Source organism: Oenanthe melanoleuca, chromosome 6 (assembly GCF_029582105.1).
Source record: "Oenanthe melanoleuca isolate GR-GAL-2019-014 chromosome 6, OMel1.0, whole genome shotgun sequence".
NCBI classification, from domain to species: Eukaryota; Metazoa; Chordata; class Aves; order Passeriformes; family Muscicapidae; genus Oenanthe; species Oenanthe melanoleuca.
In genome coordinates, this window is record NC_079340.1 from 21764645 (window position 1) to 21792635 (window position 27991).

The 27991-nt window shown below is 59.0% G+C and overlaps 1 protein-coding gene across 3 annotated transcripts; it reads left to right on the forward strand.

Annotated features, from left to right (window-relative positions):
- The first annotated feature begins 3015 nt into the window (after nucleotides 1–3015).
- Nucleotides 3016–27656, forward strand: LDB1 (LIM domain binding 1). 3 transcript variants are annotated; one of them, XM_056495238.1, is made up of 11 exons: nucleotides 3016–3295; nucleotides 22346–22448; nucleotides 23040–23084; nucleotides 23308–23383; nucleotides 23621–23723; nucleotides 23918–24090; nucleotides 24334–24456; nucleotides 24629–24712; nucleotides 24997–25120; nucleotides 25563–25705; nucleotides 26068–27656. In XM_056495238.1, the coding sequence occupies exons 1-11, from the start codon at nucleotides 3271–3273 to the stop codon at nucleotides 26296–26298; spliced, it is 1230 nt and encodes a 409-aa protein (XP_056351213.1). In that variant the 5' UTR covers nucleotides 3016–3270; the 3' UTR covers nucleotides 26299–27656. The 3 variants fall into 3 exon arrangements, with proteins under 3 accessions (XP_056351213.1, XP_056351212.1, XP_056351214.1); XM_056495237.1 differs by having other exon boundaries at nucleotides 3017–3295; nucleotides 25563–25711; XM_056495239.1 differs by lacking the exon at nucleotides 3016–3295 and adding an exon at nucleotides 13395–13441 and having other exon boundaries at nucleotides 25563–25711.
- The last annotated feature ends 335 nt before the right edge of the window (nucleotides 27657–27991 follow it).

Consider the following 27991-nt stretch of genomic DNA (forward strand, 5'->3'; position numbering starts at 1 on the left):
CGGCTCGCCGTCCCCTGGCTGAGAGCTTTCCCTGTGCCTGAGGTGCCTGTGCAGCACTGCCATGGTGCTCCATTGAGCCCAGCCTCATGTGGGGCTGACACGCACATGTAGTGGGCGCACGGGGAATGAAAAAAACTATCCAGTGTGAAAAGAGGGATGGGTACCGTGAGCCGCCGTCCAGCCTGCTGGCATGGCAATGGGGCAGGGTACCCAAGTCACTGCTTGTGCCGCTCTCCAAAGCTGGCACACAGAAAATCACCTGGAAGATCTGATGGAGCCAAACTCGGTTCACTGGACGCAGTTGCTATCCAACCTGGCTCCCGAGGAAAGCAAGGGATGCCGGTGTGTGTGGGTCCTCAGCCTGGCCCTGTTTGGTAACCTCTGTTCAAGAAGCCCATAGTCCCTTTGGGTGCTGTCGTTTCCTGTGGCTCTTCTGGCTTCCTGACAGATTGTAGGATCCTCTCATGGAGTTCAGAGATGTGCTTACAGCAGCACAGGTGCAGTGTGGACATGTCACTGGAGCTCTGCAGTGTACGATTTGCCTGGCAGGAGGTAATTGTCCCGGCATCTGCATCAGTCCCAGGAGCACAGGCCTGCCCTGGCCAGATTCCCTTGGGGTTTCGCAGGATAGAGCTGCTTTTCTCGGCTTTGTGCGCCTGGTCATTGAGCTATAGCTGGCCTGAGCTATGTCTGACACATGGAGCCTCAACCTGCTCTCCATCCTTATCCCTGCTACAAGGGACTTTCAAATGTGATCACTCATCCCACGTCACCTCCTGCCTCGCAGGGGCTGCTCCTCCCTAGTCTCTGTCCAGGGGAGCTGCTCCCCTCCGCCTCCTCATCCAAGGAGCCCATAGCACCTCTCACCGACACTGTATCTGGCCCAAGCGCTGTCTGAGCTGCAGGCAGGCAGCTGTGTCCTTCTCCAGGACCACGGATCCATGTCTGAGTGCTGCAGAGCGCAAGTGTTGCAATGGACAAATGTGAGCACACTGCTGGGGTGTGGGGGATTTTGCTGGATGTCACAGGCTCCCCAGGCCAGCACCTGCCTCTGGCACTGCAGAGGAAGCTGCAAAGGCTGGGCAAGTGCTCCAGGTTCTCTGCAGCCCAGGTGTGGTTACCCCTCTGAAGGACACTTTGCTTCCCCTGAGCTTAACACATCTAAAGCAAGGAACAGGTTGCTTTTGAAAGGTCCATATCTCTCCACTGGCCTGAGGAGAAGTTGTCCGTAACCTGGAACACAGAGATCTGCTGACAGGGATGTGGAGCAATGTTCCCCTTGGAGCCGTGAAGCTTTCCTTCTCCTGCTTTGCACCCTCCTTTCCTGTCATGTTCTCTCCCTGGGGCACATCCAGGGCATGCAGTGACCTGCCTAATCCCTCTGTCCCTGTGTGTGGCAGGGCCCCGCAGCACAAGGCTGATCTCTGAGAGAGCAAGTCTAGCCTGGTGTGCATCCTGTAAAGTGGGACCATATTCCTTGCACATAGCGTTCCTGGAGTGAGACCATAGGGAATCCCACCTGCAGGTACCTCCCTCCCCCAGTAAAATCCCCAGCAGGGATGCACTCCTGGCACAGGGCAACACCAGGCATTCCTGCTGGTTTACAAGAAAAACAAACAAAAGCCAGAAAGGAAAATGCGCATTCTACATCCCTGGCTCCCCTCCCTTCCCTCTTTGTGATGTGACCACTCCCTGGCTAGGCACAGCCAGATGCTGCTCAGGGCCATCCAGTTTCATCCTGTGCAGCACCCAGGGTGGGCAGCTTGCTCAGGGCTAATAGGCACAGCCTGCAAAAGAGACCTCAAAAACCAGTGTGATGCTTAAAGGACACTCCACTCAATAAAGAGGAATGTGAGTCCCACCCAGGCAGAAGCAGATGGGCTGGAGTTAGCCCTTCCAGAGGAAACAGAGGGCTTTGGCTCCCCGGGGCAGTTTGTTCAGCCCAGGATGCTGCTCCCATCGTGGGGCTGGGGCTGCATCTTGGCAGGGCAGTAAAGGGACAGTGCTTGCTTTTGCAGACTGGGCTCTGGCCCCACAGCCGGTGTGCAGGAGCAGAGCTGCGTGGGGCTAGAGGTGAGATCCTCTCAGGGAGACCCTGTCTGTATGGTGCTCTGCTACTTCTGCCCTGGCATCTCTCCGGCACGCGGCCTCGCCCGGGATGCTGTCACATTCCTCCGGCACAGGGTGCAGAACAGACCAGAGCAGCTCCCAGCCTCCTGTCTAGCAGCCTCTGCCATCCCCGCACAAGGCACAGCAAACGCCGGTCACTATGTCCCTGATTGTGCAAAGCGCTGCTGGGAGCCTCCTTCCTTCCTGCCCCCCGGCCCTCTCTGGCCCCTTCCCTCCCACCTGCAAGCTCCACAGCGCCGTGTCCTCCCCGTGCCCCGGGGCTGGGAGACTGGCAAGGTCCCAAAAATCACAAGCCTTAAGCAGGCTCCTCCATGCGGAACAGCCGTGGCGTCCTCTGCTCGTCCTCACGGCCTCGCAGGTGGAAACCCCAACAGGCCGTCCTGAGACACCCGGGGCGCTCATCGGCCGCCTCGGACATGGGTCCCTGAGCACTCGTCCCTCCTCGGGTCTCTCTCGGGCCCTCGGAAGAGCAGCTCCGGCCGGGGCGGGGGGGCAGAATTGATGCCTCAGCACTGCGCCGCCCCCGGGAGCCCCCACAGCCCAGAGAACCCTCACCCACCCACGGGGGTTTGGGGAGAGCGCTACCCCTGCTCCGACGCCTGCAAACCCCAGGGGGCAGCGCCGAGAGCCCCTCGGAGCGGGGGGCGTCCCCTTGTCCTTTGCTGCTAGTCCTCCCTCGCGGACCCCCCCTCACACACCGGGATCCCCCCGCCCCTCACTGGGACTGGAGGGGGAGCCGGGGGGCGCGTGCGTGTGCGCGCGGCAGTGGCGGCAGCGACGAGCCCGGGGCGGGGGGGCGCGCACGCACGCAACACGCACGCGCTCGCGGCGGGGGGGGGAAAACGGGACGCCCCGCGCACGCGCAGAGGCGCCCCCACCCGCCCGCCGCCGGCGCAGCCGCCCCCGCCCCCGCTCCCGCTCCACCGCCGCGGCCCCCGCCCCGACCGCCCCCGCCGCCGCCGCTGCTCCTGCTGCCGCTGTCGCCGCTGCTCCGCCGGTTCGCGGCGCGCACGCCCGCCCGCCTCTGGCCGCGGGGCTACCCGCCGCCCGCCGCGCCGGAGCCCGCGGCGCGCCGCCCATGCGAGACCCCCGCGGCCCGGGCAGCGCGCAGCGACCCCCGGTCGGGCCAGGCATGTGAAGATGTCAGTGGGCTGTGCATGCCCTGGTGAGTGGCGCGGGGCGGGGGCGGTCCCTGGGGCTGGGGTCCCCGCGGCGTCGGGGCTGGGTGGGGAGCTGGGGACCACTTATGGAGTGGGGGCCCCAGTGGTGTCGGGGTCCGGCTGTGGGGCTGGGGTCCCGTGGTGTTGATGTTGGGGTCCGGCTGTGGGGCTGGGTCCCCTGAGAATGGGCGCTGGGGTCCGGCTGTGGGGCTAGGGTCCCCACTGCGTTGGCGTTGCTGTCGTGCTTTGGGGCTGGGATCTCCACGACTGGGGGTCTCTATGGCATTGTTGCTTGGTGTCTCCATGGCAGTGTTGGGGTCTCCGTGACATTAGTGCTGGGGTCCCTAAGGCATTGGTGCTGGAGTCCAGATATGGGGATTGGTTCTCCATGGTGTTGGTCTCTGGGACTGCATGGCATTGCTGGCATCTGGTATTGGTGCTGGGGTCTGCGTGGAATTGGTGCTGGTGTTTGGTTATGGGGCTGGGTTCCTGGGGCATGGCTGCTGGGAGCTGACTACAACACGGGACTTTTCTGTAGGTGCTGAGGTTTGACCATGGTGCTGGTACTGGGGATAAGCTGTGGGTGTTAGGTGTGGGAGCTATAGTCCTAGTCACAATGGTGTGGCTATCAGGTCCAGCTATGGAGATGGGATCCCCATGATTTGGGCTGTTGGAATCCAGCTGAAAGCTGGAGTCCCTAGAGCATGGATGCTCAGGTCTGACTGTGAGATTGGAATCCCATGGCATGGGTGCTGGGGTCTGGCTGTGAGGCTAGGACCCTGTGGCATGGCTGCTGGGATGTGGTTGTGAGGCTAGGACTCCATGGCGTGCGTGCGGGGGTTCCTATGGCATGGATGCTGAGATCTGTTGGACTAAGAGATCTGGGACCCACGACCACATGGCTTCTGGTACCAGCCTGGAACTGGGACCCCACAGGCAGAATGCTGCAGGGACATTGGGCAGGTATGCAGGTGGTACCACTGTGAAGAGTGACCCCGAAGTGCCCCTGTGGCCAGGGCAATAGGTCTGTGGGGTGCTGCAGGTCCTGAGGCACAGTGTCCCTGCAGAGGCTTGGCAATGCTGCTGATGGACATGGATGCTGTATGGCCCCCCTACCATGGCCATTGTGGGGTGTCTGCTGGAGAGCTTGTTCCTAATTCTGGAGCCTGCGGTCTAGCAAGGCTGCAGGACGACATAAAAGGTGTGATGAGTTGGGAGGGTGCTGCCGCAGGGATACTCATCTGCACACCTGGGCTTGGGGCAGGTTTGGGGCAGCTGGCCTGGCTGCATTGCCTGCTGCTGCGTGCAGAACGTTGCTGTGCCAGTAACAAGGCAGGGCAGAGGTCTTGGAGGGCTGCTGGAACCTTGTGCAGCACCAGGTCCCCGTGGCGCTGGCCAGCAGACAGGGAGCCAAGTTTGGGGGACCCTGGGGAGAAGATTCTGCCATTTCCCTGGGTATCTGGCACATGGAGTCCCTGTCGGGGGACAGCAGGGACGCTCCTCAACCCAGCTCCCGTGGCAGCATCCCCGTAGTCCCGAGGGAGCCTCCTGCCAGGCTAGAACCCCATGCTGGGGGGCTGCTGGAGGCAGTGGGGCGCTGTGACAGCACACGGTGCCCGTGCCTCCCCCGGAGCCGCCTCTGCCGAGGGGTTTGCAGTGGATAAGCGGGGTGGGGAAGGGGTGCCCCTGCGCGGCGGCCCCCCGCCCCTGCGCTGCCTGCGCCTCGCCGCCGTGTTTCTATGAAGGCAGGCGGCCCCTTCCCCCATCCTCCTCCTCCTCCTCCTCCTCCATCTCCCACTGGAAGCTGCCAGAGCGCTGCTTCCTCAAGCAGAAAGTCACGTGAACCTCCCTGCGAGCCAGGCCGAGCAGCCACAGCACCCGCCCCGCAGGCACCCCGCACCGGGGGCACCCCGCACCGGGGGCACGGCTCCCATCCGACACCCCCAGCCTGGACCGCGTCCCGCCCATCGGGGCCAAGGCCGTGTGACGACCAGCGCTGGGGCCCCGTCGTATTCCCCAGGAGCTGGCCCCACGCCACTGGGAATGTCATCGGCATGCTGGTGGGCGCAAAGAGGGGGGTCCTCCCTCGTTGCGGTGATGAGGAGCCGTGGGGTCACCCCGCACCTGGGAGTATCCCCGTAGACAGCTTCACGTGTTGTGTTCTCCCCCCAGGCCGCCGCTGGCCGCTGCCCCAGGGCAGGGAGGACACGAGGCTGCCAGTGTTCGTGCCCCCCGCCTTTTCCCCCGCTCCCCCGCCGGGGCTGGGTGGCACATCCAGAGCCTGCGCCCCCCTCCCCCTTCCCCTCCCCGGACTGTTTATCGGAATATAGAAAAAACAAGCTCTGCCGCTGGCCTCCCGCCAGCCAGAAACATTTAATGAGCCGCTCTGCCCAGGCTGCTCTTCAGGGCTGCATTAACTTGGAGGAGTTTCCAGCTTGGGAGCTGCTGCCGGGGGGGGGGGTTTTGGCTGCCCCCCCTTCCATGTTGTGCCCTCCCAGAGGGGTGATGTACTCCCTGCCATCCCTGGGGGTGCATCCTGCCCCACTGCAGCTCCTCTCGCACCCCTCCAGAGATGTTTCCCTGCTCCTTTCTTCCCCTCTGCAAGAGCTTTGGAGAAGCGAGGCTGCTCAACTGGGAGCCTGATGCACTCTTGTGCCCGAGGATGGTGGGGATCTGCTGGGGCCAGTGGAGGCCTGCGGGGGGCTTTTTCCCCCACCTCAGATGTGCAGAGGTGAGCAGCACGAGTGTAATGGGCTCGGAGTGGAGGTGGGAGAGGCTGGAGCAGCAGCTGTCTGGTGCTGGTGCCGGTGGTGCTGTGCCCAGGGCTGCTTGGAGCAGGGCCGGCAGACAGGTCTTGGCATCCAGGCCCCAGCGGGGCCCTGACCCCTGGGGGCACCTTTCACTCTCCCAGCATGCTCTGCACTTTCCTTCTTAATTATTTTTATTATTATCATTGTTTTTCCCCCTGTAGTGATGGTGTCAGTGCAGAGGGGGAGGAGGGAAGCAAAGCAGAGTGGAGCTGTTCTCCCTCCCTGCAGGGCTGGCTCCAGCTTCATGGCAGGGAAGCAACTTTCCCAAGGTCAGCACCTTCCCTGGGACACCTTACAGAGAGCCAGCCTGTGCACCCCTCTGGCAGGAGGGAGAGCTTCCCAAGCCACACGCTTCAGGTCCCGGGATGGACATGTCCAGCCAGGGCACGGCCCATTGCCGTATCTCTCCCTTCTGCCGAGCTGGCGCCGTGCATCCCCCACCGTCACGAGGCCGAGCTGTGCCACATGCCTTCTGCGACAGATGCGCTGGGAAAGGGATGGCAGCGAGCGGGCTGAGTGCCGCGGCGGGGGGGCAGGCAGCCCTGACCTGCGTGGGCTCTGGCTCCCAAACACCCCCGGGGTGCCTGCCGCCTTGGAGAGCCCCTGGGCCTGCTGGGGAGGAGGAGAGCAGTAGGGGTCCCCAGGCCTCATGGTGCCTATCGGTGTGCTATAGGCCAGGCTTTCTTCATGTTACTAGTTTGGATGAAACATGTTACTTGCCCTGTCCCCCTCAGCGGTGATGTGCCTGAGGGTAGATACCATGTGTGCTGCCTTGCCTGCCCGCTTCTAGCATGCTGTGGCAAAGTCAGGATGGGTTTGTGGCTGGCTGGTGCTCAGCGAGGGGGTTCCTCAGGGGTCCTGTTGTTGGTGTGAGGCACCATCACAGAGCTCCTTGGGGCCAGTGTGAGCTCACCCAGGATTTGCCAGGAGAATCCTGGATGGGTTAGTTCCACCCCAGTGCCAGCGGGTTCAGCACTGTGTATTTGCACTGGGCCCCAGGTTTACTCCAGGAATGTTGTTACCTGCTCAACATGAACTGCTGTGAAAGCTGCTCTCTGGGGAGTGGGGGGGTCCCATCCCTGGGGAATGGGACCTCCATGGCAGGGAGGTGCCCTTGTGATCTGGGAGGGCTTGTGGCCAGGAATGCACTGGCCAGGTGGCCTTGTGTCCCCAGGCAGGGCAGCTCAAGTGCCCATCCCTTTCGTTTCAGATCACTCGATTTCATGTCACCCTCTCCTCCCTTACTCTGCTCCGGGATTCTCCTGCCGTATCCATGTTGCTAGAACAGAGCAGCATGGGTCTGCATGGTGTGCCAGGAGCGTGCTGGGACACTTGGGAGCATGGTGCCCATGCACAGCTCTTGGTGTGTCCTGCTGCACCAGCTGCACTGTCAGTGAGAGCCCCCGGCTCTGTGCAGGGTGACATTGGGCCCTGGGGCTGCCGTTGTGCACGGTGTGGGTGCACCCCTGGGCCTGGGGAGCAGTGGGTGTGGGGACAGCTCCGCGGGTGGTGGGGTGCAGGCAGGATGGGGCTGGGTGACCGTTATCAGCTGCCCGCAGGCTGCAGCTGTGGTTTCCTGCCGCTGCTGGGGGGGAGGGTGCTGGGGAGCAGGCATGACTGCCAGGGGGCTGCTGGGCCCCACCTGGAGCAGGGATAGTGGCAGCAGTCTGCCTCTGTCCCAGCATCTCTGCTGGGCAGGTTGGGGTGGCTGCAGCAGAGGTGATGCTGGCAGGTTTTTGCGAGGTTCGCTGCTGCATGCTCGTGGGTGTGTGCGAGAATGGGCTGTGCACCAGTGTTAGATGTCCCTTTTGAGCAGGGGTCCTGGTGGGACTCAGGAGTCCCCAAAGCTGTCAGACCAGCCTCCCAGTGCAGCTCACCCCCTTCTCTCCCGGGCAGGTCATGGATCGGGATGAACGTTAAACCCAAGGCGTAATCTCTGCTGTGGCAGGCACTGGCCCCTGTCCAGCCCTGACCCGCCCTGCCCGCAGGGCGACCGATAACACCCTGCTGCACCCCTGTGCTGCCACTTCCTTTGGGGGGCCCTGTGGGATGTAGCTCCTGCCCCCATTTTGCAGGGTCTCTCTCTGCCTGGTTTTGTAGGATGCACAGTCAGGTAACAGAGGTTACCCTACACCAGGGTGATGGTGCTTGTGCCCCAGGATGGCCCCATGGTGAGAGGGGAGCAGGCAGGGAGTGGGAGGGCCCCTGCTTTCTGCAGGAGCAGCAGTGTCAGGCCCTCTGCTACACACCAAGGGACAGGTATTGTGTATGCAGCCAGGTTTCTGCAGTACAGCCCAGGCGGCTGGACGAAGTGCTTGCAGCCCAAGCCAGGCTGGGACATTGGCGGTGTTGGGATGCTGAACCGTTCTGCAGCAGCCAGTTGCACCAACCTCTACTCTGCTACATGCATTCTCCTCCAGCCTGAGGGGTTTCCCTTCCAGGGCAGGGGTTGCCCCTACCTGCTGTGAGCAGCTGCAGAACAGTGGGTGCCAGCTTTTGCCCCACACCAGCTCCTGTCTCCCCACTGGGAGCTCATCACAGCTCGTGGCACTGCAGGCACGCAGCTCTGCTGGGCATGGGGCAGGTCCAGGCAGCCCAACCTGCCTGCTCCAACTGGCCCGGGGTGGGCCCGGGGTGAGCCCAGGGCAGCTGCGGGCAGGGGCAGGCAGGAGCACGGCAGCGGGAGCTCTCTCCCTGCCGGGGATGGCAGCGAAGAGCTGTTGGAGCAGCCTGATGTGGTGCGGCATCGCATGGAGCTGGGAATGGGGGTGCCACCTGGTATGGGGAGTGCCTGGCTGCCAGAAGTCCATGCAGAGGGGCATTTCCCTGCTGAGGCTGGGGAGATGTCGTTATGCTCCTCCCAGCTTGGTGCCCCTGCCAAATCCTTTGGGCAGCCACGGCATGCCGAGTTGCCCTGCCTGCTGCCAGCGCGTGCGCAGCAGGAGGCTTGGACGGTGGCAGGACTCCCCCCCAGAACCCCAAGCTGCCCCCAGGTGGAGTAGATGGGGCTCTGAGTCAATCCCTACAGGAATTGGACCTGGAGCTGTGGGAGCTGCCATCACCATCCCACTGTGGCTGTGTCCCTGCTTGGCCTAGCTGGTGGGGAGGAGGCAGCCACTAACAGGAAGGACACGCATGTTAGCAACGAAAACACGGCAGTGAGAGGAAGCAGAAGCAATGCATTATTGATGGAGCTATTTGATGCTGCTATATTCGGAGAGCTGCTCTGGAGTGTTTGGCAGCACCGTGTAGGGGGGTGGCAGGAGGTGGGCTCAGCTGGTGGAGAGTTACCTGCTTCGAGTCAACCATGTACAGCCATGGCCCTGGAAGATGTCCCTTACCTTCTCCCAGGGGAGCTTCCAGTGTAGGAGCGTACAGTGACATGTGGGTACCAGGAGGGATGGCAGCCTTAGTGGGTGGGGGTTTGCTGGGTGGCAGCTCCTGGCTTTGTAAGTCTCTTATGGATGCCAAGGGTCCTCTGTGGTTTGGGAGATGAGAGTGGAGGGAATGGGGGGGCAACAGTGGGCCAGGGACCAGGGTGCTCTCCCATGAGGGCCAAGCTCCTGGAGTTGCAGGGCTGTGTGTTGAGGATTCTGCTTTGGCTTCTCTTTGAAGCAGCAGTGCCTGTCTCTTGGAGGGGTAGATGGTCTGTTTTTGGGGGACAGAGGGCAGATGCAGGATGCTGGGGCTGTGCAGCCATGCTGCATGTCACCCCCTCCTTGCTATGGGTTCCCAGGCCAGGAAAGGGGCTGTAAAACGAATCATTCTTGTAACATGAGAGAATCCACCTGGAGGCTCTGGAGGAGCCTTAAAACCCTGCAGCTCTGACAGGCTGGCCTCGGGCTTCTGCAGAGGAGCTGAGGCTCACTGCTGTGGGTGGCCTTGCTGGGGCTGAGCTATTGCAGGGTGTGCATTGCAACGTCTCAGGGACAGCACAGGAACACTGAGGTGTTTGGTGCTGGTGCCATGGGGAAACCCCCTTATAGCAGGATGTGCCAATGCTTTCTTGTGGACTGCATCTTCCCCTTGGAGCCTGTGAGCAGCCCAGTGGTGATGAGGCTGACCTACCACACCAGAACAAGGTGTGATGTAAGGGTCGACACCCCATATGAACCTCATGCACTCTGGAGTTCTGCACCCCACTGTAACCTTTCTCCATGTCCTGTTGTTCTGGAGGGGATGGGCACCAGTGCATGCACTTGGTTGCTACTTGTCCACTGCTCACATACTCAGATTGATTTCTCTGTCCTGTGCAGGATGCTCAAGATGTGGCCCTGTAACTTCCCATCCTACTCTGTCAGCTTTTTCCCAGTCTCTTGGCTTTATTTCTGCCTCTGGGTGTCTGGAAGTGGTTCTGGTTTTGAAGGGTTAATCCCAGGAGCCCCCAGGATCTGCTGCCTGCCTGGTATGACTCACCATGTAGTTTCCAGCCTCCCCCAAACCTCCTCTGGAGAGATGGAGCCATGGCTTCTCCAGCCAAAAATGGGGGCCCCTTCTGCCCCAGAACTCCCTTTTTATCTGGTCGTGCATAGCTTTGGGGGGGAGAGAAGCCCCTCCTCTAGACACAGGGAAACAAAGCATATTTCTGTTTGAAGGGTGATAGGATTTGAGGGGTTGGCCCTTGTGTTCAGGAAACGGGGTGGGCTCCAGGATGCATGCTGTGCTGCACTGCTGCAGCCTGCATCTGCATGCGTGCAGTGGTGCCCAGGTCTGGCTGCTATTTCGACAAGTCCATGAGGTTTGTAAGTGCCAGGCCAGTCTCTCTCCCGGTGCAGGCTGTGCTGTTTGCAGAGCTGGCAGATTTTTATTATTATTTTTTATGTAAGCGCGTGTCCGCGGCCCTGCTCTACGCCTGCGCTTGCCAGGGCCCGGCTGGGTGTCAGTGTGAGCATGCCCTGCCTGCTGCCCTGCTCGCCTGGGATCCCTCATTCTTACTTTGCAGGCACACCAAGCCACGGCCACAGAGATCAGAGAGACCTGGGCATCCCCTGGCTACCGTGGTCGCCACCGGGCTCTTCCCATCCATTTGTCCAGGATGTAACCCTGTGCTATTTCTGATCCTGAGCTGCTGCCCATTCCCTGGGCTGAGAGTTGTACCTGATGTTGGATCAGGGCTAGACTTCGGGGAGACCAGGCAGGCGTGGGGCCCTTGCTAGGGGAGAGTGGAGGCTGTGATCTGGGGGATGCAGTGCCCTGCCACAAAAACTGGGTAGCCCTCTGCTCCCCTCACAGTGTGGGCATGAGCACATTGTGAGGAAGGGGCTCCCCCACACCGTTGCTGCCACACACGCTTCCCAGCTGCATCCCAGACCCTTCTGCTCTCCATCCAGCATCTATTTAATTATTAACTCGGCTATAACCATAAACAGCTGGGGCTGCTGCAGCCACGTGGACCAGTCCAGCGCTGTCGTCAGAGCTGAGCAGGGACACGTGAGCAGTCCCGGAGGGCTGCTGAGCCCCGGGATAAATGGCTTCAGGCATGTTTGCTGTGGATGCACTGGGCTGGGCCTGGGGATGAATGGGGGCTGCTCTCTGATCCCCTGGCCATGGCACTGGTGCCGGAAGTCTCTAATACGGGGACCAAATGCCCTTTTTTTCACTGTTTTGCAATAGCAGTGTGGTGTTAAGTGTTGGTGGGTAGTTGTGCCTCATGTGTCTTTGTGCCTTGAAGTGGGAATAGGGTGCAAGTGGACTGTGTTTAATGGTCCTCTTGGTCAGGAGGGCTGTGCTGTCACCAGCATTGCAGCCAGAACTTTTTTTGGCCTAATGACAGTGGGGGTCAGCATGCTGCAGCCCCATCTCACCCAGTGCCACAAGATTTGGGCTGGCAGGACAGGCAGTGTAGGGGCAGCATGCTGGAGCACTTGCAGCATGCCCGTGCCCGGTTATCAAGGCAGTGACAGCATGGGTACTTCCAGCTACCTGTGCTTTCACAGAGCAGGGTGTCACAGAGGATTTTAGGTTTACAGTGAGTTTTTCTCTCTGTAAATCTGGGGCTTGCAAAAAGTTTTGGTCTATTTAGGCATGTGCCTGTGGAAAATGATACTGCAGGGTAGCCTGGAAGAAGAAGGGGAAATCAATCATGATGGTGCGATGTGGAGCAGGACAGGGTTGGAGCCTCGCTCAACCGATGAGTGTGGGGGACAGGAGTGAGGGGATGCTGCCTGTCCTTCTTCACTGCTGGTCCTGCTCTTCAGACAGCAACATGGTTGGGGAGCAGTCTTCATGCTTTGGAGGTGCTCAAGCACCCCCAAAACCTCGTGGATGAGGTTTTCCACTCCCTATGTCTGCTGGGCGTGGAGCGGGGGGGAAGCGAGTGTGCTTGGCAGGACCCAACTGGTTGTGCCTGCATTACCCCAGGGCTCGGGGAGGGGATGAGGTGCCGGCCTGGCCATGCAAGCAGGGGGATGTGGGAGGGTGTGCATGCCCCAGGCATGGGTGCGCACCCAGCTGGGGCTGTGCCGGGAGGTGTTTGGGAAGGCGTGCAAGTGCATGCCAGCCCATCGGCGTGAACACCAGCCCGTGTGTGTAGGGTGAGCTGTACCAGCACGTGTGTGTATGTGTGCACTGAGCTCATGGGCTTGCCGGCTGGGCTGGCAGCAGAGGTCTGTGCCAGTCTCACTTGCCAGGGCAGGAGCAGAAGCTGCAAGGGGCAGATGTGGGGCAGAAGGGGAATGGAAAAAATTGGATTTTTTTAAGAATGGAAATTTTCTTAATGGAAATTTTTGTAAAATCTCCAAAGTCGAAAACGTTGAAGTTTTATCAAGGAAAGGAGGCCCTGGGGTTATGATGGGAATTGCAAACTGGAACATTTTATTTTTCATCCCCCCTCCCAAACAAACCGGTTGTATTTTTCTTTTCTGGTCCGAAATTGGGGGAAAGGGAAACAAGTTTCAAAAGAAAAAAAAAAAAAAATCCTGAAAAAACTTCAGACACCCCAATCTACGGGAAAGGTATATTTTTATTCAAACTTTCGCAGTAGGGAAAGAATCCTTGCCCCGGCTGGTGCCGAGCTCCTCAGCGGGACGCAGCTCCCGCATCCCCATCCCGGGAGTGCCTGTTCCGCCGCCGGGCGGGAAGGGGGCACAGCTCTCCGGGGACCCCCTTTCGGGCGCCACCCCTGTCCCTCGGGCCCCCGGGCGGCGCGGGGTGGGGGAGCCGGTGCGGGGGGAGCGGGCCCCGCCGCCGCCGCCGCCGCAGCCATTGTGGTCCCGGCCGCGGCGCAGACAAAGGAAGCGCCCCCGCCCCGCCCCGCGCCCCGCCCGCCCCGCCCCGCGGCGGCCCCGCGCCGCCCGCCCGCCGCCGCCGCGCCGCCGCCGGACCCCCGCCCGCCGCCGCGCCGTGAGTCACCCCGCCCCCCCGCGCCCCCTGCCCCCCCGCGGAAGTTTCCCGGTCCCCCCCACCCCGGTGGCGGCCCCGCTCGGGCGGCGGAGGTGAGGGTCGGGGTCCCGCCTGCGCCGCCCCCCCGTCTGCGAAGTTGTGCGCGGCCGCACCGCGCCGCCGCTCCCCGCCGGGCCCCCGTACGGCCCGGGGTCCCCGCGGCAGCCCCCTGCCCGCCCTCTGCTCCCCCGGCTCGGCTCTCCCTGTCCCCGGCTCCCCTCTTCCTCCTCGGCTCCCCTCTCCATCCTTACCCGGTTCTTCTGTCCCTCATCCCTCCCCAGCTGCTCAGTGCATCCTTGGCCCCTCAGCTTGTTCCCTTCTCTCCAGCTCCCATGTATGTGCTCCCCTTCCCTGCATGTGGTGTTCCTCCTCTCCCCTGGCTCTCCTTTCTTTCCAGCACGTATTCCCTTTTGGAGCAGCACCCCCAGCCTGGTGGGGTGCTGCCAGCAGCCCCCATGCCCTGCTATGCCCTGCTCCATCCCAGCCTGCAGCTCCCTTTGTTCTTCTCCGGGTTCCTTCCCCTGCCGAAGCCCCTTGACAGCTGCCCCACGCCCTCCTGGTCCCCCTGCGTGTGCTGTCACAGGCTTTATGGGGCCAGTGCCCAGCTCTGGGGGCTGTTCACCTGCCACACCTCACTGCTGGCTGCAACTTCATCCTTGCTCGCAGCTCAGAGGGTCCCGCCAGCCTCCCACGGGTGCCTCAGAGGGAAGAAAAGGTCCAGGGGGCACAAACACGTCAGGGCTACACGTCTTCTCTCAGAAGCTGCATTGCTGGGTGCCAGGCTCGGGGGGCCATGGGCACAGGGAGCTCATCCTCCCTGGCACACAAAGCAGCGGCTTGACCTGGACCTGGGGACCAAGCTGAGGGTGAGCGCAGCATCCTTGGGAGTGGGGAAGACTCAGAGCTTCAGTTTAGGAGTCAGCATGCATGCCAGAGCTGTGGAGGAGTGTCTTAGGTGGGCAGATGTTTTCCTGGAGCCCCTTTGGCAGAGCCTGCTGTGGTAGGCTGCCCTGATCTTGGACGGCTGGCCTAGTAGTCTCTACCAGCCTTGCCCACTCAGGATGGGTGATAGGCACTCATAGGGCCCCCTTGGCTTGGGCAGCCCCCAATCCCATCACTGCAGCCTTAGCTGGCAGAAGCCAGGCACCATGGCAGGAACCTGCTGAGCAACTGCCATCCCTAGCCAAAGCTTGTTCTGCAGCAGGAGCCAAAACCAGAGGTGTTGGCCACTCTCAGGGTGAGGTGTGAGCAAAGAGTTCCAAGGCTCTGGGGTCTAACAGGGGTCACCTTTTGGGGGCACACAATGTGCACTTACCCACACTGCAAACCATCACCTGCTTTCTTCTCACCAGGAGAGTTTGAGCCTGCTTGAGGCTGGGCTAGGCAGGTGTGAGAGCAAACACTGCATCCCAGGGTCTTCCCAGTTGTTCTCCCCATGCTTTTCATAGCATCTTGTCTGAGCAGTTTTGCAGTGACTTCTCCAGTGCTGGTCAGTTATCAGCTCTTATTGCTTCTGTTGCAAGTACAGGTAAATACAAACAAGTGTCCTTGTTTCTTTAAAGCATTAGGTTTTGGAATGTTCTCATTGTGGGGAAATTATAGTTTTCACTGAAGTAGAACTGAATGTGGTCTTTCCACTCCTGATGCTGTAGAAATCCCAGATTTATGATCTGAGCACCTCTTAAAGACTGAGTAGTGCTGAGCAGAATGACACATAAGTTGTATTGCTTCAAACAGGAAAGCTTGTGATCCAAGGGGGACAAGGCTGTTGCTGAAAGGTTTGGCAACACAAAAGTTTTACTGTTGTTTGGTGACTTTTCCCTTCACCATGAGCAGATCACAAACCATGTAAAATAGGAAAATACCAGTGAAATGCTACAGAAGTTCAGTTGAAGCAAAGATGCCCCAGGCTGGGGACCTGGAGCTTCTTTCAGCTTCTTTTCAGAGAGCAGTGATAGCTGGCAGCCCTGAGCTTGCCCAGCCCCTCAGGATGTGGGAGCAGAGGATGATATGGACCAGTCCAGCCCCAGGACTCCTTCCCTGTTCCATGGCTGGCAGGGTGGCAGCAGTGCTTGGCTCCGAGTGATCTCTCTCAGCATGCCCTCTTTAATGTGCTTGCTGCTCTGTACTGCTGTGAGCTTCATGTCTGCATTAGCAATATGAACCTAAAGTCCTGTGTGGAGGCAGAGCAGGATAACACTTCTCCTGGCCCTCTCCCTTGGAAACCTCCCATCCTCTGAGTGATCTGGGGGACACAGTGCTCCTGCTGTTGTTTGCTCCGTCTGTGTGTGTTTGTGGGTTGTGACGCTTGCCTCAGTGAGGTTTGCTACCCCGTGGGTTGCTGTTGTTTAGGGTGGAGTTGTAACCAGGGATGCTAGGGTGAGAGGGCTTCCCTGGGGCTGGGTTCCTCATGCCTTCAGGAGCACCAGGCAGGTGTGCTTGACCATACCCTGTCCTTTTGCTTCCTGGGGTTTTGGCCCCGTCCCGCACTGGTTGTTCTGACACCAATGGCAGCACGTGCTGCCAGTGCAGAGGTGTGAGTCTGGCACCCACTGCATTTGCTGTGTCCCCAGTGCTGCTGGCAGGTTGCCTGTCCCTCATTCAGCTGGTCCCATGTTGCCTCTCAACCAAGTAGTGAGAAGAGAGAAGTTCTGCCTGAGCGGGAGGGCAGAGCCTTGCCCTAGCAGCTCAAAGAAGCAATGGAGGTGCTCTGTAAGCTGCACTGAGTTAATTCCTGCCGTGCAGCCCTGTCCCTCCTCTCCATGGGCATCTGTGAGCGGTCCAGACCTTGTGGCCAGCGTCATGTCACGGTTTGCCCTCGGGCGCACGCTGCCCCAGTGAGGCCAGCTGGATCCTGCTTTTCCCCCCCTCCGGAGCGGGCGTCTGGCCGGCTGCCAGGGCTGCGGGGCTCCACCTAGGAGGCAACATGGAGCAAGGCGGCCTGTCCGCTGTCTCCGGAGACTACGCGTCCCGGCGTGCAGCTCTGGGAGCGAGGGCAGCGTTGCATCCCGGGATCGCGAACCTCCATGCGCCACGTGGGGCTGACAGCCTGCTGCGCTCCGAGGCGGCAGCGTGGGCTCCTGCCGCCTGCAGCATCGCTGCGGGTCCCCCTCGCTCCACCCGGCCTCTTGCTGCCACTGCCCTGCGCTGTGGCTCTCCTGGACAGATCTTGTCTCTGCGAGGGCTGCCCTGAGCAACAACCCCACCATACCATGCAGAGCTGTGTAGTTTTGCTCCACATGTGCGTGGCAGGCAAGCAGCTCTCAGCAGGGATGTTGGCTTCGTGTTCTGCAGGGCCATTGACATGGTTAGATATAACTGAATTTTTCTGTGTTGCTGCGGAGCCTAGAAAACCTTTGATGATGAAAATCCTGGTTTGTCAGGAGGCTTTTATTCTAGGTATGCTGACAGGGGGTTTTTTTCCAGCCCCACGGTTCCCACACCACATTGTTTGTTTGCCGGTGCTGCACTGATGTGTACTGCAGGAGGGATGTCAGCCTGGTCGCTGCAGGATGGCAGGGCCCCAGGGTGAAGGGGTTTGGGAGAGGGGGAAAGTGTCTGAAAATGTGAAAGGTGCATTCCTGAGGCTGAAACCGACAGCGTTTGATTATGGATCATCTTTGAGACAGTGAACTGAAAGGAGTAATTAGGGACAGTGGGATATTTCCCTGAGAGTTGCAGGAAATGACTGCCTCGTGGTAAGTTGATAGTAGTGGAGCTGAAACTGGGTTATCTGTGGGATTGCATCTGGGGCTTGCAGCCTTGGACGTGATTCAATTTTCTGGCTGTTTTGCAATTGGGAGGGTGTGCTTTTCTCCCTTTTTCCCTCCTGGAGAATTCCCCGTCTATGTGTCTGAATCATCTGAGGAACAAAATGGGAAAGGGGAGACTCCTGCTGTCCCTAGGTACTGCAGGGCAGTGCAGTTCCCTGGGGCCCCAGTCAAATGTCCAGCTCCAGTGGATGCTCTCTTCTTGGGAGGCCCTGGGCCCTGGCAGAGCTGGGGCTATTGGACTATGCTGAGCCCTGGTGTGCAAGTCCACATCCCAGCCAGGCTCTCCTCACCTGGTGCTTAAAGATAGCGCTGCTTTGCAGCCTACATCAAGATTGTCACTTTGTAATAATTAGCTACAGGTAATTATCCCTTCTCTGGCTGTCCCCCTACGTTTATGACCTGCAGAGAAGAGCATCCTTGGGTTCAGATCCTTTGTGTGCTGCTGTGGGGGACATTTGCACTAATATTGCAGGATGTGATCCGGGGCTGGGATACCATGCACAGCCACATGGTGTGGTGTGAGCAGGGAGGCAGCTTGTGGTCCAGGTAAGCTCTATGGATGGCTCGGATGTGCAGCTTGGGAAAAGTAAGAGAGTAATCTCTGCAAGCAGCCAGGCAGGCAGCTATGCTGGTTTTGCCTTCGGACAGGTCAGGGCCTGGTAGTGTTCTGGCTGGGGTCAGCCTCTGGATCCCACTGAGTCCATGGCTCATGGTCTCTCCCAAAAGTGGTATCTCTTCTTCCTTGGAGAGCCTAGCCCTGTGGGAGCTTCAGCTTCATCAGTTCAGTTCAGTTGATACTGTCACTGATAATATCTCAGGCTGTGTCTTGGTGGGTTCCATCTGGGTTCCTGTGGGCTTAACAACAGCATTGGAGTTTGCAATTGGTCTCTCTCAATCCCTTCTATTCCAAAGAAAAGGAGAAAGAGGAGAAGGCAGGCTTGTGGGGGCAGAGCATGGACTGCTCCATGTGCCTCTGCCTGTCCCGGTCACTCTGAATACTTCGTGTTTGCCTCCCAGCCCTGCCAACTTCCCGGACAGCAGGCACTATCACTGGGCAAAACCACGTGAATTATTTGAGACGCTGCCCTGCACGCACCCTCATGCCAGCGGGACTGGCCTGGGAAGATGTGTTTCTTCCCGCTATCAGGGCTCCCACACCCCATGGAGGCAGCCCTGCGAAACAATGCCGCTATTTACACTTTAAAGCCTCGTTAGGCAGCCAGGAAGCAGGCGGGGAGCATGCCGGGAAGCACCGGCTGCCTTTAGCTACGGCTGGCCTCTCTTCTTCCCGGTCTGCTGGGAGGAGCAGGACACTCCCTGCCTGAGCTGGAACCCTGCGGCCCCTTTCAAGCCCCACTTCTTCATTTTTTTTCATCGTTTATGTTTTTAGCCTCTGCCTTATTGGTGAGTTTTGCTGCTTGCATAGAGAGCACGTTAGCTGCCCAGGCAGGGATGGCCTCTCTCTGGCAGGGGGGCACCAATTCTGGACAGCAGCCACAAGTAGAGGAAGAACAAGATGTTGATGCTGCTTTACCCTTGTCCTCATCAGTTCTTCGCTCTTTGATGGTGACTGAAGTTATGGGAGTTCAGACAGAGTTTTTAACCTCTCTGTTTTCCACATCCCCTGCCCAGGCTGGCAGCTCCAGGGTGTTGGTCTTGGTTCACAGTACCCTGCTATCTCCTGGCTGTGTTGTCTCTGTGAGGCTCCACCGTGCTTTTGGTGCCCTGGGAAATCTGATATTCCCCAGCTCTGTGAGCTTAGCTAGGATGTGAATCATTCCTGCTCCAGCAAACCCACCAGACAGTGCACCAGAAGAGCTTTCCCCATAGGGCTGATAGTTCACAAGCAGAGACAGCAAAGGAGAAGGCATGTGGAGGGCTGGGCCATGCTGAGCTCATGAGTCATGAGCAGAGCACCTTCCTTCTGTTCCCTGGGTGGCCGCCCACCTGAAGCCGTTTACTTGCCCACGCTTTTGTGGCAGGTCTGTGGACCTGGTCTCGGCTGCGGATGCTGAGCTGTGAGATCCCTTCACGGGGTTCCCTTCTGCACCTCCCCGCTGAGGAGGAGCCATGGAGCCACCCCACCTGGCCACGAGCACTGCGCTGTTTGCCCAGACCTGCCTGGGCTGGTAGCTTACCAGCTGCAGCGTCAGCCTCATTTTTTCCCTTACTGAATGTTTTTGTGTCACTGGGCCAGCACCTGTGAGGAGCCACAGGAAGCATCTCCTGTTGCCTTGTGTTCCACAGGGGCATTGCATGCTCAGGCCCCAAGCAGCAACCCTATTTGCACCAAGCCTGCCTGGATCTCCAAGCCTGCCCAGAGTCTGTGCTCAAAGCAAGAGGCAGAATGGGGGCATGGAGAAACACCAGCTAGGGCCAGGCACTGGGCTTGGCTTGGGAAGGGCCACATCCTTCAGGTCTGTGTCACTGCACATGGCTGGACAGGGCCTGCAGGCAGTGTGAAGGAAAGAGGTGGTGATGAGGGAATGTCCCAGACCAGGCAGACCTATGTGTGAGTAAAAGTTGGTGTTCCTGCTGCTGTAAAGTACTTGTGTTACTTCATGTGATGTGTGTGTGTGTAGTGTGTCTACAGTGAATGCAGAATTTCGACAGCTTGTATCAAATTCTAAGGCTGTTGCTAGTGTTATTTCAAACCTCTGAATCCAGCGACATATTTTATGCTGCATTAAAAATAATACTTGGTGAGGGTGGCAGTCTTGCTGAGGTCACATAACAGGCTCCTCTCCACTCCTCTAGATCCTGACACGGGTCACTCAGTAGAGTTCAAAGAGCAGGGCGTGTCCATATTATCCTGCTGGGAAAGGCCCAGGATGGAAATGGAGGCTTGGGTAGAAGTGGTGGCCTGGCTCATCTGCTGTCCCACCTCCAGCAGCAGGGAGCTAGGGAAGAGCATGAGAAGCACAATGGATGGAAAATGATGTGTCTCCCTGGTCTCACTACCCCAGGAGACCTTCCTGCACCCTGAGAAACAAGATGGGGACTGAGGACAGCAAGAAGAATTAAAGGATGAGAACTGCTGGGTCTGATTTTTTTTTCTGCCTCTCAGGACATATGACCAGAAATAAACATTGCTCCAGCCACTGATGTCTCTACTTAATGAATTGGTTTCTCAAACAGAAGTTTGAGAGTTTTGGGAAGTTTCCTATTCATTGAACACGCTTCAGTGTCATGTTGTATATCAACAGAATGGAGGAAATAGAAATGCTGTGTTTCTAGTAGAGTTTGGGCCGAATTATTGTGTCTGTTAGGCACAAGTTGATGTGGTTAAAGCAGAAAACGAAAACTCCTCTGCAGCAGCAACTGACCAGCACCAAACTCCCTATTAAAAATTGTTTTATCTATGAAAACATTCAGTAAGAGCAGGGGGCTGACATTGTTAGCAGCCATATGAGGAATTGTGCCATGTCCCACTTATCCTCACTGCAGGCGGGCAGGAGTGGGAACAGTGAGCCACGGCTGAGTGGCTGGGCTGGCTCCAGCCCCATGGGACTGGTAGATTCTGGTGGGTGCTGGAGAGAGGCTGGGTTCAGCTGCTGTGGGGAAATGTGATGAAAAGGCTCCTAGAAAAATCAAGAAGTAAAACATATTTCTCCTGTTGAAAGTTGCTCAGGAGGTGACTCCCTCTATTTTTGACCAGCCCTTGCTCAGATGTGTGTGCAATCCCTGTGACTGCTGACTTAGGGTCCCAGATGGCTCGGCAGGAATGAAGGTGATGCCTTGGTTATTCACCTCTTTTGGCTAATGAGCTCTTTGTTGCAACAGGCTGGACATCTTGGGTCCCTGTGCTGATGGCACTGCTTTCTTTCACTCTGGTGCTTTTTGCTCTCCTGTATCCGTCACGGTCAAGCTGCTGCTCCGATCCTGAGCCTGCACCCTTCTGCACAGCCTGGCCATGAAGTGGAGCCCAGAGGGGCCGTGGTGTGTGGCGCCTCTGGGACGCCTCCCTCCGCTGCTGGCTGTGCTTTCTGCAGGGTGGCAATCCTGGCAGTCGGTGGGCGTTGGGAAGTGCCCGTCGCAGGGCTATGTGGATGGGGATCCCGCCTTGGCCCCGGCTCGGGTCCCGCCTGCGGCAGGACGGGGGCAGACGTGTCTGCACGGCAGGGCCGGCTGAGCCGGTGGAGCCGGAGCTGCTGGCAGCTCGCCCGCTGCTGCGCCCCGTCCAGGCCAGCCCGGCTGCCGGCAGGGAGGGAGCCGCGTGCCTCGGCAGCGTCCTGGCGCAGCGTGCCGGGTCCTGCCGGCCTGGGCTCGGGAGCTGCTGCCGGGACCCTGCCCGTGGGACTGCCCCTAAGGGGCCTGGAGGGGGCTGGCTCTGCCTGCCATTCCTAATGTCTTCTGTTGGCAGGACTGGGGGCTCCCCGGTTGCTTTCAGGATGTGTGCTGGTTTCACACCCTATGGCCTTCTATGGGCTCCTTGTCCTTTGCCCTGGTGCTGTTGCGGGCAGGGAGGCTTTGGGGTGGTTTGATCACAGCTGGGGCTGGCGTGTGGGATCTCTGTCTGCCTGATCCGGATGGCCACTGGCCTGCCTGAGCGGCAGATGGTGGCTGCCTGGGGACCCGCCATCCATCCCTCTGGGCGATTATTCACCCGTCACCATGACGATAGAAAGGTCAGCGAAAAGATCCTGTGTGATTCCCGGGTCGGTCAGTGGGATTAGGAGCAGTGCAGGAGGGAGGGCTAGGGCCCAGCCAGCCCTCTTCAGGCTCGCCAGCTGGACTGTCCCCCTCCGGTTGTCCCCCTCTGCCCCCAGAGCCCAGCCAGCTGAGAACTAACAAACTTTGGGTACCACTGAGAGAAACCCTTGGGATGGGGTTGGGGCCCTCTGGCTGCTGATCCTGAGAGCTGGGCCTTGAACCTGTGAGTTCCATCCTGCACAAGGGAGGCCTGGAGCTGTGTGTGGGATGAAGGGAGTAGGCTGACATCAGGGGGGAAGCAGAGGAGGGATGGGGCTGTGCTGATGGAGGCTTAACTGGCCCTGCCTCCTCCCTTCCTCCTCCACCTCGCAGCAACAGCAGCAGCATGGTGTCGCTCCTTGCAGGGTGCCCCTGACTGACCTGTGTCCTCTCTCTCCAGGCTGTTCCTCTAAGTCATTCAAGCTGTACTCGCCAAAGGAGCCCCCGAACGGCAACGCCTTTCCCCCCTTCCACCCAGGCACCATGCTGGATCGAGATGTGGGGTGAGCTGGGGCCCAGGGAGGGATCTGCAATGTTGAGGACACTCTGTAGTTGCATCCCAGAGTTTGCAGTCTGTGTTATGCTTCCCAGCAGCAGACAGACTGCAGTGCACAGAGTTCAGTTACCACATGAGCAAAGAGGGAATTAGGGCAGGCACTGGTGATAGTGGGTTGAGAACTAGTGATATTCTGAGTGAAGGAAGCCTCCAGGTCCTGAGCTCTGTCAGGCGAAGCGCTTTGCCTGGCCAAGCCCCTGGGATGACGGGGAACCCTCCCTACTCCAGCCAAAACAGCCCCTTCTTCTATGTCTGTCCTGCCTGGCATCAGCCACTGCTGCAGAGGAGCTGGTGTCCCCAAGGAGCAGTTGGCTAGGTCCTAGGGGAGGAGCAGCCAGTGATGTGGGATCAGATCCCAGTTTTGGGCTATAGGTTGCCCCATGGGGCTGTCAGATATTGGCAGCCAGAGTACAATCTGCACTGTGGGGAGGGTCTCACCTCCAGTGAGCCTGACTGCCTGCTGTAGCCAGGGAGGGAGGAGCTGTGGTGAGTAGGGAGATCCCTGTAAGTGCTGACGTGCCTGCTCTCTTTCTGCTAGACCTACTCCTATGTACCCACCGACGTACCTGGAGCCTGGAATCGGGTAAGCATGGGGGGCTGGTGTGGACCCTGCTTGGGAGGGAACTTGTGCCTGTGGTGGGAGTGCCTCAGCGGGGCCAGCGTGCTGGCTGGTTGGGGCTTGTGGGAGGATTACTCAGACTCTGCCAGCCGTGGAGGGGCTGTATGTGTTCCCCCTGTGGGCTCAGGACCCCTCCACAGCCTGTGGCTGCCTCCCCCTCTGATGGCTTGCTGTGCTTTCTGGATAGGAGGCACACGCCGTACGGGAACCAGACCGACTACAGGATATTTGAGCTCAACAAGAGGCTGCAGAACTGGACAGAGGTAGGCAGCTGGGAGAGTGAGGGTTGGCCAGAGCACTATTTGAGTGAGGGCCCCCACCAGCTTCTCTCACATGTGGCTGTGGGACGGGGCTTATCACCCCCATCTCCGAGCACTCAGCTGGGAGTGCAGTCCTCTGTGGGTTGAGCACGTGGCCACTGTGCCTGGCAGCCTGTCTGTCTGTCTGTATGTCTGTCTGTCTCTCTTCCCCATAACTTAGCATCTCTCTGCCATCCCCAGGAATGTGACAATCTGTGGTGGGATGCCTTCACCACAGAGTTCTTTGAGGATGATGCCATGTTAACAATCACTTTCTGCTTGGAGGATGGACCAAAGAGATACAGTGAGTACCAGCTTGAGCCTTCCTTCCTAAGAGCATTGCCCTTCAGCAGGAGACAGTTGTGTGCTCAGGAGGATGTGGGTAGGGTGTCTGAGCTCAGCTCTTTCCAGCCAGAAGGTGTGGGGGGCACCCTCTTCATTTACACATCTGGATGAGCCAGGTTTACTGACCTTATTTTCCTCCTTTTTCTGCTGCAGCGATTGGCCGGACTCTGATTCCCCGTTACTTCCGCAGCATCTTTGAAGGGGGAGCCACGGAGCTCTACTATGTGCTCAAGCACCCCAAGGAGTCCTTCCACAACAACTTCGTCTCGCTGGACTGTGACCAGTGCACCATGGTCACCCAGCACGGCAAGCCCATGTTCACCCAGGTACTTCCGGTGCCCACAGCTTCTGCTGTCCCTCCTGCTTTGGTTTTTTGTGCCCTCTTGGTGGCTACAGTCCTGTGGGGCTGTGCATTTTGGGCTCGTGGGTGTGGCTTCTGCTGAGACTCCTGAGAGGCAGAGGCAAGCCACTATTAGAATGTACCAGTGTGCAGCAGTGGGTTCCCAGGGTTATCTGGGCTGGGGGAAGCTGGGGCGCTCTGTTTCTGAGCCTGTGCCCTGCCTGCCCAGGTGTGTGTGGAGGGGCGGCTCTACCTGGAGTTCATGTTTGATGACATGATGAGGATAAAGACATGGCATTTCAGCATCCGCCAGCATCGAGAACTTATTCCCCGCAGCATCCTTGCCATGCATGTGAGTACAGCTCCAGGAGCTCCCCTGGGCATGAGTGACATAGGGCTGCAGAGCTCCTCAGGCTGCTGTGCAGGCTGGGGGAACTCAGCCCAGTCCCACATCGCAGGCTGGGGCACATGAGAGCTGTTCCCAGCCTGGATGCAGCTGAGCTTTCTGTCCCTCTCACCCCCAGGCACAGGATCCCCAGATGCTGGACCAGTTATCCAAGAACATCACACGCTGTGGGCTCTCAAACTCCACACTCAACTACCTCCGAGTAAGTGTGCGAGAAGAAGGGTGTTGCAGTTCTGCCATGTCTTGTGCTCTCAGTTGCCCAATGCCTGGCTGCCCTGGGGTATGGGTAGGCTGCAAGGCCAGCTTTGCAGAGAGGCTGTAGAGAGCTGTGGGGTGGTGGGTCTGCTGAATCCCACAAGCTCATGGCGTGGCTCATGTTGTTGCAGCACGGACGCCTGCCTGTAGAGAGGTTAGGGTTATGGGGTCTCCATTTTGCTGGGGCTCAGAGCATTGCAATCTAACGCAGAGTCTGTCTGCTCTCTGCAGCTCTGTGTAATCCTAGAACCAATGCAGGAGCTCATGTCACGGCACAAGACCTACAGCCTCAGTCCCCGGGACTGCCTCAAGACTTGCCTCTTCCAGAAGTGGCAGCGGATGGTCGCTCCACCCGGTGAGTCTCAGACTGCCTCCTGTTCTGCCTGGGGGTCTCTGGGGCTGCCTGCTCAGGCCCTGCCCTCCCTGCAAGCTTCTCCCAGCCCCAGAGCTGTTCTTGCCCCTGTTTAATGAGGCTCGGGGTAGTGAATCAGGCATTTGGCTTCTTCCTGCGCTGGTCTGCCTTCCCAGTGGGGCAGAGCAGGGCTGCAGGCAGCCAGTGCTCCCTGCCTGGGGGCTGCCAGCTGTTTGTGGAAAGCAAAGCAGGGATGGAAATGTTCCTGCCCCCTCACCTGTCCTCTGGTCTTGGAGGATAGCAGAACTGTGGAGGTTAGGATGGCAGTGATACAGCCTGGAGGGGGAATGTGGTCCTTGAAAAAGCAGGGTTTGCATAAAAGGGCCTGGGGGGCACCAGCTTCCTCTTGTTGGGACTGACTATGTATGTCTCCATCCTCCTCCAGCCGAGCCAGCACGGCAGCAGCCCAGCAAGCGCCGGAAAAGGAAGATGTCGGGGGGCAGCACCATGAGCTCCGGTGGGGGAAATACCAACAACAGCAACAGCAAGAAGAAGAGCCCAGCCAGCACCTTTGCCCTGTCCAGTCAGGTACCTGTAAGCATCCCGTTTCCATTCTCTCTTCCTCCTCTGGGGTGGAGGGGAGGGTTCTCTGCCCCTGGGAGCTGCTGAGGGGAGACCCCCAGGGACTGCCTGTCTGAGCCATCCCAGTTGTTCCCATGTGATGGGGAGAAGAAGGAGGGGGTGTCCTAGCTGCCTTCCCTGAGTCCCTTTGCTCTCCTGCAAGGGAGTGAGGATGCATTTACCCCACTCAGTGCCCAAGCTTGGGTTCTGCAGTGGAGATGAGAAAGTGGCCCTACAGCTGGGGAAAGGGGATGCACTGATGAGAGGGGGGTCTAGCGGCCCAGGCTCCCCCCACCTCGATTATGTTTCGGGACCGTCTCCCCTTTCAGGATGTGATGGTGGTAGGCGAGCCCACGCTGATGGGGGGGGAGTTTGGGGACGAGGACGAGCGGCTCATCACCCGGCTGGAGAACACGCAGTTTGACGCTGCCAACGGCATCGACGACGAGGACAGCTTCAACAACTCGCCGGCGCTGGGGGCCAACAGCCCCTGGAACAGCAAACCACCCTCCAGCCAGGAGAGCAAGTCAGAGAACCCCACGTCGCAGGCGTCACAGTAACGGCCCCCCCGCCGCCCCGTGGACTCAGTCCCAACCAATCTACCTGTACATTTGCAACGGAGAGTGACTGGGAAGCGGCGAGGTACCGGGGGCGGATCAGCGCCGGTGGATGATGGGGTGCACAGCCCGGGGTGCACGCCGGGCAGGCAGCCCCCCGCCGCCACCCCCGCCGCCTCCCCGCGCCCCACGCCTGCCTCCCTGATGGACCCCAGGGCAGGGGTGGGATTCCGGGGCCGTAGCTTCTTTATTCCCCCTTCACTCTTCTTTTCTGCTTCTTGCCCAGAGAGCTTCTCATCCCTGTCCCAACATGCCCAAACCCTCCCTGCCTAGTGAGGGGGGATTAGTGGGGAGGTGTTGGCAGCGGTTGGCATTACCAGATGCCGTGTGTTGGGGTCTGGCACAGCACAGAGACCCTCCTCTTCCCTGGGCCCTATGGCTGGTGTTTGCTGAGCAGCCACTTGCGGTGGGGTTGCACATCCCTAGTCCAACATGGGGCTGGTTGGGAGGGGCAGTGATGGAAAGCCTTCCCTATGCCTTGGGCTCTTGCCACGAAGCTTCCTCTGGCCAGGGTCAGATCCTGCAGTGCTGGGATGATGTTGAAATAGGGCCCCGTCGCATTTTCCCACTCTCCTGCACCTTCCCCTTCCCCTCGCTCCCCAGAGCGAGAGCGCAGCACAGCCATGGGGGGACTCTTGTATATAGGAAGTGCGTGGTGGGGGGCTGGGGGGGCACGGAAGGCCCGTGGCTCTGCCGGAGCAGCTGGTGCCCTTCTTCCCTGCCTGCAGCCTCTGTGTTTCCCTCCACCCTGCGTGAGTCTGCCTGGGGCCCCTTTGCAACCCCTGGCTCCTGGTACCTCCTACTTTTGTCTTTTTTTAAGAAAAAAAAAAATAATATTATTAAATTGTAAGTTTAAAAAATGAAAGAAAAAAAATGGGAAAATACCCCCTCAGCCCCCTTTCCCGTTCCCCCCTCCTGTCCTGAGCCCTTTCGCCCTGTCCTGACTTTTGTACAGGCTTCTTCTCTTGGAAGTCTCATTTTATATCCAGTTCGGAGAGCTTCAAACCAAGGAGAGACTTTGCAGACTTCCTTTCTAATCCCTCCAGAGGCTGGGGGGGCCAGCCCCCTGCCTCCCTTCTCAATGTAAATCTTGTGTGCTGTTGTCCCCGCTCCCCCCCTCGGGTTCGTGTACCTCGTGCTTGTACATTTCCGCGCTGTAGACAGTGTGTACGATACTGTTCTTTCAATGTGTTATCACTAGAGCAGGTGCCTCCATTGATGTTAGGGGAAACGATGAGAAAAATAATAATTTTTGGGGTTTTTTTTTGGTTTAAAAAAAAAAAAAAAGAGAAAAAAAGTAATCCCTTCCAAGGCTTTTTCCAAGGAGAAGATGGGAGGTGCCAGGGGAGGGTGTTTGTGCTGCCTAACCAGTTCACCCCAGCAGCCTTGGAGTGGCGTTTTGGGGGAAGATGGGAGTCCGAGCTGCTCGTGGGAACCCCCTGGCATGCCCCGTGGTGGGGTTGCAGCAAGTGCTGCTGTGGGGGGGGACTGCCCTAGTGGGTGTGTAAGTGTGTAAGAGTGTGTGTGCGAGAGGTTTGTGCGTCTGTCTGCGTGCGTAAGGGAGCCTGGGGCAGGCGGAGCAGCCCTGAGGTTTAGAGGAGTGAGGGGTGCACTCCCTTCTCTCCATCAGACACCC

Bases quoted from the DNA above. Each gene is read 5' to 3' on its own strand.
- LDB1 (XM_056495237.1), top strand. From the start codon at position 3,271: ATGTCAGTGGGCTGTGCATGCCCTG. The intron at 3,296-22,345 runs GTGAGTGGCGCG...CTCTCTCTCCAG, and splicing joins AGTGGGCTGTGCATGCCCTG to GCTGTTCCTCTAAGTCATTC. The intron at 22,449-23,039 runs GTGAGCTGGGGC...TCTTTCTGCTAG, and splicing joins ATGCTGGATCGAGATGTGGG to ACCTACTCCTATGTACCCAC.